This window comes from Schistocerca serialis, chromosome 2, assembly GCF_023864345.2.
Source record: "Schistocerca serialis cubense isolate TAMUIC-IGC-003099 chromosome 2, iqSchSeri2.2, whole genome shotgun sequence".
NCBI classification, from domain to species: Eukaryota; Metazoa; Arthropoda; class Insecta; order Orthoptera; family Acrididae; genus Schistocerca; species Schistocerca serialis.
The window spans coordinates 241,041,680-241,056,850 of NC_064639.1; the positions used below are offsets into that span (position 1 = coordinate 241,041,680).

General features: G+C 42.0%; 1 protein-coding gene across 2 annotated transcripts in view; it reads right to left on the reverse strand.

Moving 5' to 3' along the window:
• The window catches only part of LOC126456986 (neither inactivation nor afterpotential protein C), a 390,163-nt gene that overhangs the window by 219,210 nt on the left and 155,782 nt on the right, over nt 1–15,171 (reverse strand). For both annotated transcript variants that reach the window (XM_050092949.1, XM_050092948.1), the window contains exons 10-11: nt 14,392–14,580; nt 64–263 (exon numbers count right to left, since the gene is read on the reverse strand). In XM_050092949.1, coding sequence (XP_049948906.1) covers nt 64–263; nt 14,392–14,580 — 389 coding nt within the window. The remainder of the gene's footprint in view (nt 1–63; nt 264–14,391; nt 14,581–15,171) is intronic.

Sequence of the window (15,171 nt, forward strand, 5' to 3'; positions counted from 1 at the left end):
GCACTGTCATCAGTAACATTGCTATTGCTATCTGTTGTAACTGTGAAGACTTGCGTAACTCACCTGTACTTGGTGGAGACCCTCCACTTCTCGAGCTGGTAGATCCAGAAGATGGCACCCGACAGCTTTCCCGTCAAGCCAAAGGTGAGCTGCACCTGGAAGACGTGACGCGTCGAGTTGCCGTTGAGCGGTGTGGCGGCGTTGCCGAAAGCTCGCAGTACAGAGAGGGCCTTCTCTACGCGCTCTCCTTGTCCATTCCCACTCTGCAACACAGTAAGTACACGACGACGTTAGTCATAGCGCATAGTGGCATGGAGGGCTGCAGCTCAAAGTTTTAACGATGCTGACGTCATGGTAAAGAGGCATACTCCGTTCGGCTCCATTAAATCTTGCTTAATTGTGTTTACTGCTGTTTACTGTACGACATGTACAGTTTTGTAAATAAGAAAGCATTATTGCAATTAATCTTCTGATAACTTACATCCTACATGGATGAATAGTATTTCTGTCCTCTCTTTGTGAGTGTACACAAAAATTCAGCTGAAAAAGGTTGACTGAATGACGAGTGTATTTTCGTTGTGTTTTCATTTGTGTGCTGTCAACCCCGGCAGGTGGACGAGTTGCGTTACCCGATGACCAGGACTGTGCGCTGGTACGGGAGAGTCAGAGTCAGTATCATGTTACATTTTTAACAATGTCATGTTTACATGAATGGTACACTGCAGCACCTTTTTGAACAGGTCTTGATGAAAGGATGTGGATTATCGAGCAAAAATTTACAGTTCTACTTAAAAAAGTCGTACTGCTGTTTATATTTTCGTAATGAAGACAGTTGCAGTAAAGGCAGTGATGCTGGAGAGTGTCCCCCTGGTAGCTAAACAACATTTGCTAAGTGATTTTCTATTTTGCTTCTCGATAAAAAGTTATTTGGTGTGGCCAAGATAAATCGGAGACCTTGTTTAACACGATGGACCAACGGAAACTACAACGAAATTATGAATTGGAGCACGGGTACGAATTACCACTTCGTCTTGTACATATATTCTGGGAAAACTTTTGACTCACTTTTTTTTAAAAAAATTTGCATACCAATACCTCTTTAGAAAGAATGCAGCGATTCCATCGTATAATACTATAGTGAACAGTATATGCGTCATAAGTACACCTTCATTCACTTAATCATCACTGTGAGAAATTCGGAGTTAAAAGTGGAATCAGACAAGGAGATTCTATGTCACCAAAATTACACATAGCAGTCCTAGAAGATGTTCCCCGATCTTTAATCTGAAGAAGTTAGACGAAGAATCTACATATTCATAACGACTTATTTAGCGTCTTGTGCACATGAATTTCAATAGTTAATAGAAGAAATTAACTGAGCAAATTTCAAAGTAAATTTCAAAATTCGTTATAATCACACTAAAATGACGTACAATCAACACATCGAAAAGAGAAAAAAACACATAATGATAACGAACTTATGAGTCTAACTGAATTTGTGTTCTGGGTCGTTGAAGACAATGACTGCATGAACAGCAAAAGAAGCAGAAGAGTAGAAATTGCCTGGTTGCGCTTTTGGTGAACTAAATAGGGTTTTAGAAACTAAAATACCGATGTGGATAAAATGAAATGTTTGCAGTCAGTGCGTATTACCAGTTACTGACATTCAGAAATTTGACTAGTAGGGTCGAGAAGATTTTGTTACAGAATATTTTACATCCGTACAGATCTATTACTACAAGTATAATAGTTCGTTTTTACCTAAGGCCCTCTTTCTTTCATAACCACCATCGTCTAATTGGTTCAAGTGGCATTCGTTTTCCTTAGATCACGATACCCGTTCGCATCTTTCGTCATATTTTTACCTATTCTTTCTCAGACATTTTCAGATGGTATTTTAGCTGTCTATTTCATTTTTGATGTCCTTGTGTAGCAAAAAATTTCACTACTTTCAGTATTTTGTTTGACAATTTCCGTCCGTCATTATTTCGCTTGTATTCAAATTCTGTACTCCAGGTATTAGAGTTTTACAAATGTTGACCCGAATCTGCGGAAAAAATTAATATACGGTTCAACATTTGTAAAACTCTAATTCCTCCCTCTCAAACCCCATCCTATGGGGAGAGAGGGAGACTTTTAGTTTTAGCGAATCAAAATTTACGAAGTAAATAAGTATTTTTTATTTATCCGTAACTATTTTCCATGCAAAATGAGAACATGGATTTTCTTGAATTACAGCACCAACTACAAAGAATCAAAACAAATGTTTAAGACAAAATGTACGTAGTTTTGTATGTGGAATTTGATTCTACAATAAAAAATGGGGGTGCCCATTTGAAATTTGAAATTTGCTTCCCGCCCCACCCCCATGGGGCTGGGGTGGCGGGCTAATTTTAGCTCCAGCAGATGTCCCCCTCGAAAATAATCAATTTTGGATTCTACACATTTTTTCGTGTTAAGCTTGTTTTTCTAGTTATTCTGCTTTGTCAACTTAAAATTTACACCCTGTGTGTTACATCATTTGTCATACAATCCTGGCATACCAGCACAGCAAATATTTAAAAGCAAACAAATGGAGGAAATCTTCAGAAACTAAACTTCCAATCGAAACTGAGTTTTTGAGAGGGGCCACGCCACTCTCTCACTTTACTAACATCGTCAGTGAAATTGATATTCATATTTTAGGTCATCATCTTGGGGTTCCCCAGTACTACGTTTGGTATGTGAGGTTTATGACTTTTTTACGTGAGGAAACTGTGGGCAGAATATTCATATAACAGCATGTGTAGCCTCTAGAGAACTTGTACCTGAGGGGCCATACTGGAGGAGATGGAGAACAGGTAGAGAGATGGATTGGGGGCTTAAATTCTGTGTGCAGCGATCAGACTGTGTGAGTGAAGCAGCATTCAGTGGATTGTGCATGCAAAGGACCTTCTAGCTGTAGCACTCTCCTCTTTCTGCTTAGGGTCAGAGAAGAAGGGCACTGATTTGCAAAAACATTTTACCTGGGGCAGGCGGTTGTCCATCACAAAGGCAGCCAGTTGGCAGAAAGTGGATGGAGGAAGCCATTTAAGAGAGATGGCAGTAAACTGAGCTTTTGTGCAAACAATGGGAAGGTCATAAAACTCCATGCATTCTCATGTTAGAAGCTAGGACGAGACAGACAGAGCGGCCGTTGCAAGTGTTTAGTGGAGGCAAGACAGTAACTTCACTGATGTCCGGAAGTCCCCAGGTTCTTTTAATGAGTGGCATGACTGTCTGGGAAAGTTAACAGCCTTCTTTCAGAAATTCGAAATGATTGGCCGGGAAAGATTAAATCTCTCCATAAATGAGGGACTCTTGGTCCCATATAGGACACAGAAACGTACTTAAATAGAATTACACACATACAATAACCTAATTAAAAAAATATTTGTACGCCAAAGACAAAGTAGTGGAAAGGTTATGTTGGCAACACTACAAAACACAAACAGCAACACATACTTGAAGTACAAAAACAAACAGAATACAGTGGTGTGCATAAAAGTGTGTTGTGAGAAATGCATAGTGCTGCAGAATAGCTAAAAAGTAGATGAAAATTATCAGTGTCTAACACAGAAAAACAGCGATGTGCTAGCAGACGGCATTTTCCGATGTAAGCGAGAAATCAGCCGAAAAATCACCGTAAGTACAAACAATCCTATTCTTAACGAACCATTTTTCGATCTAAAAAGCAAATCAAAATGTAAATAAACTTAATTATAGACAACTGATTATGCTTTACCTCAATAAAGCGAAACGCGTCTGGTAAAAAAATCACGAATTTTTTTAGTTGCAACGACGGATCAAAAATACCCTCATGAATGTTCAATTAGAGCAGCACTTCAGGGCTACATCTGTGTTGCGCGACAGGAACAAGAAATATACAGTGTTTTGTATCAATGTGAGCTTGTGACTGTCAGAGTGATTGTGTTAGAAGACGCTAAGCTCACTCTGATGTATACCCCGGCTTAAAATTTCGTTGTGTATGTATGTATCAGAAACCGGTTTCCCCTCTGGTATCATTGTATTTACACCTGCATCTACATCTACAGTCACATTCTGCAAACCGATGTACAGCGTATGGCACAGGGCATTTCCCACTGTACCACGTATTAGCGATTTTTCCCTCTCCTTTTGCGTCTGGACGGCGGGAAGAGTAACTCTTCAAACGCTTCTGTGCAGGGTGTAATTAAACTAATCTTGTCTTGACGGCTTCTGCGAAAGTTATATATAGGAGGCTCTAGTATACTCCTGGATTCTTCACTTAACATGAGTTATTGAAATTTTTTGGAGGATAATTGTCGTTTAACTGTAAGCGTTGCCAGTTCTGTTCCTTCAGCAACTCCGTGCTACTCACCAGTAGGTGAAACAAAAGTGAGGCCGACAAACTGGCTGTTGGCTTGTGTCTGGTGTTCTTCGGCCGACGTTTGTTTGGTGATTTTTCTGCCGTTTCGTCAGCACGAGTGGCTGGCATTGTCAAAGCTTCGCCATCCGTTGTCAGTGATGAACTGGAATCGAGTTTGCGGCCGCAGATTATATATACCTGGCGCACCAACGTGCAAGAGCTTTTCCGTGGTCATTTACGGTGCCCTTCTCCTCTTGCTACCTGCAACGGTCGTTCGCTGCAGCGTTAGAATCCAGTATCCGTTCACTTTCAGGCTTTCTTCTTCCTTGCTGAAGCTATTCTCACGTTTGTGTATTTCTATAGCTTCCCTGAGAATAAATGGAAATATATAAACATGAAAATAGCTTTAACAAGAAAGAAGATAGCCTCAAGGTGAACGGATCCTGGATTCTAGTGCTGCAGCGAGCGGCCGTTGTAGGCAGCGAGAGGAGAACCGCACCGGAAATGATCACGGAAAAGCCCTTGGACTTTGGCGCTCGGGGTACATGTAATCTGCGGCAGTTGACTCGACTCCAATCCACCACTAGCAATGGAGGGCGAAGCTTTGACAATGCCAGCCACTCGCACTGACGAAACGGCGGAAAAATCATCTAACAAACGAAGGCTGAAGAACATCAGACAGAAGCCAACAGGCAATTTGTCAACAAGTTGCCACGACAGCCTTAACAAACTTGTGCCCATTCGTGCTGCCCTTCTTATATGATACCGGTCCCACACACATGAACACTATTCTAAAATGAATGAGTGTTTTGCAAGAGATCTCTGTTTTAGACTGACTGCATTTTTCTGGTTTACTACGCATGAATCGAAGGCTGCCACCTGATTTACCTACGACTGAAGCCACATGATAATTCCGTATCATATCCCTACAAATTGTTACACCCTGTTATTTGCATGAGTTTCCTGTTTCCAAATTGACTCACTGATATTGTATTCGTAGGAAACTATGTCTTTGGCGTTTTGTAAAGTGTCCAGTTCTACATTTATGAACGTTTAAAGCAAATTCCTAGTCTTAGCAGCCATTTGAAATCATATCAAGGTCTTACTTGGTAACTGTGCAGCTTTTTTCACACAGTACTTCATTATAGACAACTGTGTCACCTGCAAAACGTTTGAGGTTGCTATTAATAGTTTCTGGCAGGTCATTCATATGCAACATGAAGAGAAATGGCCCAAATACATTCATTACCCAGGGCATGCTTGAAGTCGATGACGCTCCATGAAAAATAACAGCCTGTCTTCCATAATAAGAAATCATCAGTCCAGTCATAAATTTTGTCTGATGTCCATTGTGATCAAACTTTCGTTAATGAGCGTTGGAGTGGAATTGACTCAAACGCTCTTTGGAAGACAAGAAGTACCATGACTTTCAGGACATCTTGCAAGGAAAGTGCAAGTTACGTTTCTTATGACCGATACTTTCGGATTCCATGCTGTTTGGTATACAGGAGGCTGCGGCCTCTTCTTTACTTTGGTGATATGCATAATTATAGAAAGAATCGCCATTCGGGGCGGATAGTAAACCTTAAAATAAATAAGTTCTGAGAAATGGTGTTCAAGGATTTTCCATCATCTTGTGTGCGTCCAGGATGTTACTAATTCTTGTTCCGAAATTTCGGCTGACAATCTTAAAGCCATTTTCAAGGTGTGTCGCTTGCAGGACTTTTTAAATCACTTTACACAATGCTCTGGAGAAACGTTCATGCGTCAGAGATAACACTCGTGGTAACAAGAGCGTCACTCATAGATGAAATTTCATGCATCTTAGAGTAAAACAAAGCAAGCGCAGTCAGCAAATCCACAGTACTTACGAAATATGGGGCTGAATACTATTATGAATACGTTAGAATGGCAGACAGTGAAGGCTTTCAACAATATTTCCTATTTTGAGAGTAAACTTGAAATGAGAGGCTTCAATGATTTGTCGAGCTGGAAACCCTCGTCTTGGTTAAGCAGAATGTCTGCTAATTGTCTTTCCACAGCTTCCTTGACCCCTTAATCAGCGTAGGATAAGACTGTGCCAGTATCTTAACTTTCCCGTAAACCAAGGAATGGCTCATGGAAATACAATGTTCAGCCACTGCAGCTTTGTTGGCGTGTAGAAAGGAAAGGGGGGAGGGGGAGGGGGAGGGGAGGAGGATGTATCAGTTCGAAGTTTTATTGTACACTGCGAATTGTTTGTCCTTTCTATCTGTTAGCACACTAAGAAGGAATTTTACACATACTCACCTTTCGAATAAGTAGGTCATCTTTCATAGACCTGATAAGAACTGTGGTCTATACCGATAGAAGAAAGATCAAATCCAGTTTATGCTTCTTCACTACTCTTGCAGTTTTCGAAGAAATTTTTCCTACATTCAGTAGCAAGGTCGTAGACTTTACATCTTTTTCTTGTTGCTCGTCTCTTGGTTGGTCTCGACCTTTCCTTTGCACAGCTCTCTTAATTTGATGTTTTATGTATCTATTATTATCGAATATCTCTTCCAAGTGTACCAGTTTACCCTGCGGACTGCCAGTTCGTACACTACATGAGGCCTATGTACTGAAGTTTTAAGTACACTCATAGTCTGCGTAGGATCGCCGAAGCTAGAAGCCCTAAGTAAAAAACAGGTAGCCGGCCGGAGTGGCCGAGCGGTTCTAGGCGCTTCAGTCTGGAACCACGCGACCGCTACGGTCGCAGGTTCGAATCCTGCTTCGGGCATGGGTGTGTGTAATGTCCTTAGGTTAGTTAGGTTTAAGTAGTTCTAAGTTCTAGGGGACTGATGACCTCAGATGTTAAGTCTCATAGTGCTCAGAGCCATTTGCACCATTCTTGAAAAAACGGGTGGTTGGACTTACCGTAAAGGCTGTGCCCAAAAAACCCATCTTCCTTAAGTTGAACTAATACATCCAGGAACGGTAGACAGCCATTCATTTCACATTCCACTGTAAGTTTAACATTCTGTGAATGGAGTTAAGATATTGAAGGAACTAGATCAATTTGTCCTCATAATGGGGCCAAACTATGAATGTGTCATCGACATAGTTCCAGAAAACTGTCGGTTTTAAAACTGAAGAGTTGAGAGTTTTTTCTTCAAAACAATCAGTAAATAAATTAGCTGCCATGGGTGAGAGACGACTGCCCGTTACAACACCATGAATCTGTGCAGATTACTGGTTATTAAATAAAAAGTAAGTGGAGGTTAGCGCATGCTTAAACAATTTTAGAGGCAATACATCAGCATGATTTTCCTGAAGCATGGAAATCATCTTGAAAGGAAGCACACCTCAACGATATCTGTGCGCTGACATCAGAAGAAGTGGGTTCTAAAGGAGCGTCAGTCAGCTAATTTTCAGAGCGACACTGTAGGCCTATATCGAGTTAAGCGCTCTCACAGGAATGCAGTTCCTGCACTCCTTCCCACTACTTAGGCAGTAGGTGAGTGGTTCCCTTGATCCATCCACTCATTCATCACAGTCAGCTGATCTTCAGAGCGACTCTTCATCTCAGAGTAAGCGTTCGAAAATGAATGCAGTTGCTGCATTCCTTCACACTTTTTAGGAACTAGGAGGGTGATTCCCTTACTACATCCATCCATTCATTACTCATTCATTCATTCATTCATTCGTCTTGTTCCATAGATCCCACCAAGAAGGTAAGCCTTTAGAGACGTGGAATGAATCATGATCTACTTTAACAAAAGACAAGTAAAGCGTAAAAACGTAGTCTACGTAGTGTATTAGTATTAAAATATCACTATACTGATTAATACTTTTCATCGCTTTTCCAACTGCATTCAATCACGTAAATTGGGAAAAAAGTTGCTAATTAAAAGAAAAAAAGCTCAATTAAACGAAACAGCTAGTGTTTATCTCTTATCGGTAGTACGACTACAATGGTTTGTTCAAAAGAAAGTATTCACCCCAGCTGAAAACACAAAGGTCTGTTAACAGTACGTAAGTACTTGTATCTTTACAACGATTATTGCTACTTGCCATGCAGCTAACAGAACTCGTAACTCCCTGATTCTAGAAATCTGTATAATTTGCAGAAAGAGCGGCTAAAGAGGCATTTTTTTAAATTTTCTTTTGAACTGATTGAGATATCAAAGTTTTTGCTTTGTGTTTGTTGGGAATTTTCTGACTACCTTTGCACCGGAGTGTACAGCTCCACTCTGAATCCCAGGTCCTATTCTATTTTCTAAATGAAAATTATTTTGTGTGTTTTATTGTGATTGTGTAGACCACATTTCAGCTGACACTGATCTTTATTGGCATCAACAAAAACCGTTAAGGAGTAAATGTTTTGGGTAGTAAGTGTAAGAATTTCAAGAAGACTTCTGCACGAAATACGCTAGTCTCCTTTAAAGAGTTTGTTACAGTTCGCTTCCGGTCCTGTACTTCAGAATACAACAAGGAATGGAACTACACAAAATTGGCCAGCACACTTCTCTTTAGCTCAGCGCAATTAGAGATGCTTTTAAGGACAAAACATGCTGAACTGAGCTTCTTCGTTAATTTATCTATGTAATGATTCCATTTTAATATTTTATCCAACTGGAAACCTAGGAATTGTGCAAGGGTTGTTTCATTTAGCGTGCAACCATCAGTGTCTACTTCTGGTGCTGGATGGTCATGTTTGCTTATTTGAAGTCACATAACATTAGTCAGTTTAAGACGGAAACTTTTAGCTGTGACATACTTGTAGGACCTAAGATTGAAAGGCGTCAATAACATCCACTGCGTAAATGTTAAGTGCAATTTATCCCTTGATGTGTTGATAGCAATGAGTTTGTTTGTATTTTCGCTCCCACGTCGACACGTAGCCTCTAAGGAAGGAGAATGCGTCTGTGTTATTTATTTGTTTTTTCTTACGCAGTCCATTTTCCTTCCCATCTTTTCCCATCTTGTACGTGAATGTGTGTGCGATTGTGTGTGTGTGTGTGTGGGGGGGGGGGGGTTAATTTGTTGGAACCCGCTGCATTGTATTCAGAGCCCTTCGTACAGTAGTGGCTTTGTAGTGGCAATCTAACCTTTAGATTGCTTGTGCTAAAACAAGAGACGCTTGTCAGTAACACAGGGCGGTGATCCCATTTCACGAGGTACAGGTGCGTAGTTGGCAACGGTTCTTTTCACCCACCTTCGGCGTAGAGTGAACGTGCACCCGCACAGGGAAGTAAGGCACTTTACGATGGGACATGCTAGCTGATGGACGCATTTCTCCGAGCTTTGCCTTGGCATCATGTGCAAAGCATTTGGTAGATTAGTTCGATTTGAGTTTGCCGGTAATTCGTTACAGTTCTTTGAGGAGATAATGCAAATGTTTCGCGGGTCTTGTTCCTCTAAATTTTTCTTAGGGTAAACTGATACATGACAGTTTTTTACAAAACTGCTCTGTAGCCTAATTAACAAGTCACTATTTAAATTAGACTACATACCAAATCTCATTACTAGGATCCATGAAAGAGTGCGTGTAACTGAAACAGACACCAATGATTGTGAATTTAATAAACATTCCTTCAGGTCATTTGTATACAGCGGTGAAAGCTATGTGAAATTTTTCTGTAAACTGAATCCACTGGCTGGCTGTGAGAACATGAGGGCCACCGGGGTAGAATAGGAAGCGCGTAGTAAAACTGTTTTTCGGAAGAAAGGTAAAGCTGCTGGCGGGTATACAATCGGCGATGGGCGAAATTTGGTTGTAACATGATGCCCCTTTGACGGTCGCACCAGCAGGCAGGCGGCCGAACTCTGTAACTTGTAAACTGCCATTATGAGAAGCAGCGAAAAGAATGCTTTCCAAAAAGATGGGAATCTGGAAGGGGATCGAGAAACATGACACAATCAGAGCGAGAGGAAACTGCTGGACCCAAAAGAGGTTAGCATTAATTGATGTGGAAGTTTTGTAATTGTCCGAGGATTGGCTCACCAAAATTATTTTTGTAATGGTGATTAGGACTCACGAGTAACCATGTGTAGCCTCTATCATTATCCGAAACAAGAAACCAACCTCACTGTAGGATAGAATTTCCGATTTCTGCTCCACGCTAAGAGAGGCTGGTTAATCACCACATACTTTTTAAGCGCAGGGAGGTTGCTAATATTTTTATGAATTTTTCATTGGGCAGAACACCGGAGGTTCAGAGCGACTGGCTAACAAGAATCTGGTGCTGGCACAGTCAGCAATATTTCTGGAAGGCGAACATATAGGGATTTCATCTAAGAGCCCCACACAGGGAGTACTTCGCCTTCGTCTGTCCTGACAGCAGACAATGTTGTGGATGATGGTCGTTTTGAGACACTGTCTCGCAGCCGATCACAGATACTGGGGGCGAACTTGTAACTTTCAGCTACCACTGCAGCCGTTCTCTGCAATTTTTATAAGGACCGTAAGCATTTGCGCGTGACGTGACGAAGTGGACAAGAAGTCATTTGTTTCGAGTTGAGTTTTGCCTTTTTGAAATAATGTATGCACTCAGCTAAACTCAACTTGCACTTAGGCAAAGGAAATTGTGCTCATATGTACTTTTCTGGGTCTTTCCTTTAATCAGTTACCTAATTCAGCAATCATTGGCGGTTTACATGAACACAGCTTATGGTACGTCATTATTATAATTTACTTTCCCGTCCCACCCATATGTGCCGAGGTATTATCGTGTACTTTTGGTAATGCATTTGAAATACTGTGCACTTAATAACTACTTGTATTATCAGTTAAATGTTTGGAGTCAAGTCCATGTGTTTTAACAATAAACAGGACTTTATTGTGGCCTTTTTTTTACTCCATAACTAGGTGAAATCTTACTCATTATAAATATGAGAGGGTAGTGTATGACTGGACCACCAGTCTTTAAATACACGTGTTTAATATAATTATCCGTTGTGCAACTTTTGTTTAATTATTTACATGATCTATAGGAAGCTGTCTGTTCACCAAGAAGGTCACCGGGTTCACATCTTAATAGAATTATAGGGGCGTGCTTAAAGGCTCAACCGTAGTCTCACAAAGTTCACGCGTGTTATGTAGTTCCGTGGGTCTTACTTTGTCTTGGGAGGGTGACCATTAAACTTGCAGTGTTGTGTTTCTGGTAGTGTAAAAGTGGGTGATATTTCCCGCGATGTTTTTACATGTTCTTATTATTTTCATACTGAATTCTGTCTGCTGGAGTTTCTCTGTTTTTAAATCGGTTTATTATGTGAATGTCTGAACTGTTATTGGTCTCCTTCAAAACACGTGCTTCTCAGCTCAAGATTATAAACCCGTGGTTATCTTTAAACAAAAGATCTCGTTCTCTTATGTTTAACAAATACCCACATGCATGAATAATTCTGATTTATACTGTGGTTTCTGAACTTACCGGAAATAGACTGTATTCTGGCCTTATGTGATTCTCTATTTATCTACCGATGGCTATGTTTAATGTATAGACCTCATTCTCTTGAGGTTAACGAGTAACCACATACATGTGTAATTCTGATTTACTACACGCTTTCTGGAGTTGTGGAAGATGGACTGAATACTGGCCATCAGTTGACCAGGTGTTCATAATATGTACACTACTGTCATAGAACACAAGTAGTCCCTTGAGCTCATTCCTGGATAAGTAAGATAGTCATGTATATTTGTGGAAAAACTCGGCCAGTTTATGATTTTTGTATCGCCATGGCCTTGTAGGTGTTGGTAATCGGCTCCACTAGTCCACATAGACTTATTCCCCTGACACCCTCCAGCGCACTCTAGGTGTTGAGAGTATTTATCCAACTAGATCAGAAGTTTCGAAACTCTGCATGGATTAGTGTATAAATGTGTAACGCGTGCATCTCCTGTGTTTCGTAATTTGATCATCCGATCGCCACAGAAATGACTGAATTTAATTATTTTACCTATTGTATTTCCTTACTTTACATGAGTGATTGTAGGTTATGGATGATTTATAGCATGATACGTTACATTGCTTTTACAAGGTTTTGGATGGGACAGTATTCTCGAGATGAGTAACCGTAACCCAACATTTCATAACTGCTTTCAGTCCAGTCACTCTGAAGTGCCCCAGATGATATGAGCTTTGAAGATATCTGATATTAAAAGGAAGCTGGGCCTTGTGCGAGATAAACCGACGAAACTACAGAGAATGCTGCGCTGCTCACGATGTTATTTTCCTATCGAGTAACCAGTGAATTCCTATTGTCATTATCCATTGCGCATGAGAAATAGGTATGTGATCAATTAGTTCAATGGGCCAATTACGTAGTGCGATGGGTAAATCATTTGATCGCTCTACGTTGGGGCGAACACATCACTACAAGAGACAGGTGTAAAAGCTCAGAATAAATTCAAGGAGAACAGAGGCAGCTTTCGAGCTATCGTATGAGCTGTATTTGCTGTAGTTGAGTTTGGAACCTTGTTTACTATGCCTATGTCGTCAACAGACATTACAGTTTGTAATTGCCCTTTACAGTAATTCGGAGATCATTTATGTAGGCTGACAAGGGAACCTCCCCATCGCACCCCCCTCAGATTTAGTTATAAGTTGGCACAGTGGATAGGCCTTGAAAAACTGAACGTAGATCAATCGAGAAAACAGGAAGAAGTTGTGTGGAACTATGAAAAAAATAAGCAAAATATAGAAACGAAGTAGCCCATGTGCAAGATAAGCAACATCAAGGATGATGTGAGCGCAGGAGCGCCGTGGTCTCGTGGTTAGCGCGAGCAGCTGCGGAACGAGAGGTCCTTGGTTCAAGTCTTCCCTCGAGTGAAAAGTTTCCTTTCTTTATTTTCGCAAAGTTATGATCTGTCCGTTCGTTCATTGACGTCTTTGTTCACTGTAATAAGTTTAGTGTTTGTGTTTTGTGACCGCACCGCAAAACCGTGCGGTTAGTGGACGAAAGGACGTGCCTCTCCAATGAGAACCAAAAACATTTGACCGCAAGGTCATAGGTCAACCGATTCCTCCACAGGAAAACACGTCTGATATATCCTATACGACACTGGTGACGGCATGTGCGTCACATGACAGGAATATGTTGTCGACCCACCTAACTTGTACACTTGGCGGATGGGTAAAAAGATTCTTCTACCTTGCCCGATTTAGGTTTTCTTGTGGATGTGATAATCACTCCCGAAAAAGTGATGAAAACATAAGATTTTGTCACTCAAACTGCAACAAATGAATGCAACTGCCAGCCAGGGAGCCTCTTTAGCAGGAATACTCTCTCTTCCGTGCGCTGTAGTCGACTGATGTCGTGTGTTTCGATGTTTGCTTAGGTGTAGCGTCCCCATACTACTGTGCAGTTACCTCGCATCGGACGGACGGACGGGCAGATAATAATTGTCTGAAAATAAAAAGTTAAAATTTTCACGTGACGGAAGACTTGAACGAAGGACCTCTTACTCCGCAGCTTCTCACTGTAACCACGGGACTACCGCGCCCCTCTGCCCATACGATCCTTGATGTTGCTTATGTTGCAGATGGACTACTCCGTTTGTATATTTTGCTTATTTTTTTCATAGTTCCACACAACTTCTTCCTGTTTTCTCGATTGGTCTGTGTTCAGTTTTTCAAGGCCTATCCACTGTGCCAGCTTATAACTGAATCTCAGGGGGGTGCGATGGGGAGGTTCCCTTGTGAGAAGAAGAGTGGCCTTAGTACAGATCCCTGTGGAACCCTGTAAACTACGTTCCCCCCTTCTGAGGTTCGAGCCGTGCAGTTGACATCGTCTGTCTATGAGATCCTCTGCTTTCTTTTGTCAAGATAAGGCAGTGTCCTGACGAGACAATGCCACAACTAGTTATCCACATAGAATTTTGTGTTCAATAAATTCAAGACTTTGGCACGCTCATAGTTAAACCGACAGAATAACACACTCAAAGGCTTTGGCAAGGGCATAGTATAAACCAACAGGATAAATTTCTCGTTTAGCTTTTCATTTGTGAGATGTAGCAGGAGACGGTGCAGTGGTTGTCGCAGCTCGGCCGGGCTACTGACCTTTCCCAGGAAGGCGAGGTGGTGGACCAGATGCGACAGCGAGGTGGTCTTGCCGGAGGCGGTCTCGCCAGCCAGCAGGATGGTCTGCGGCTCCTCGTGGTGCATCGCGTCCTGGTAGGCGCGGTCAGCCACCGCGAAGATGTGCGGCGCGTTGTCCGACCGCGACTTGAACTGGTACTTGGTGTGCACCTGCAACACAGTCACCCACCGCTGCAGACTCAGTCTGGCTCATTCAACTCGAATCATAACTTTATGGAGCTTCATTATGAGAAAGCTGAACCTATAGTCAGCAATTTTATGTGTGTATGTATGTTAACCCGGGACCTAGAAACGACGGAGAGGCTCCGTCCCCGCCGCAGCCGCAGTGATCCACAACCCCACGACGACTACCGCAGTTCACTTCACCCCTCCGCCTACCCACACCGAACCCAGGGTTATTGTTCGGTTCGGCCCCTTGTGGACCTCCCAGGGACCGTCTCACACCAGACTAGTGTAATCCCCTGTGTTTGCGTGGTAGAGTAATGGTGATGTACGCGTACGTGGAGAACTTGTTTGCGCTGCAATCGCCAACATAGTGTAACTGAGGCGGAATAAGGGGAACCAGCCCACATTCGCCGAGGCAGATGTAAAACCGCCTAAAAACCATCCACAGACTGGCCTCTTCACCGGACCTCGACACAAATACGCCGGGCGGATTCGTGCCGGGACCAGGCGCTCCTTCCCCCCCCCCTCCCCCCCCTCCCCCCCCCCACGGAAAATACACAGTTTGTTTCTTCTTTT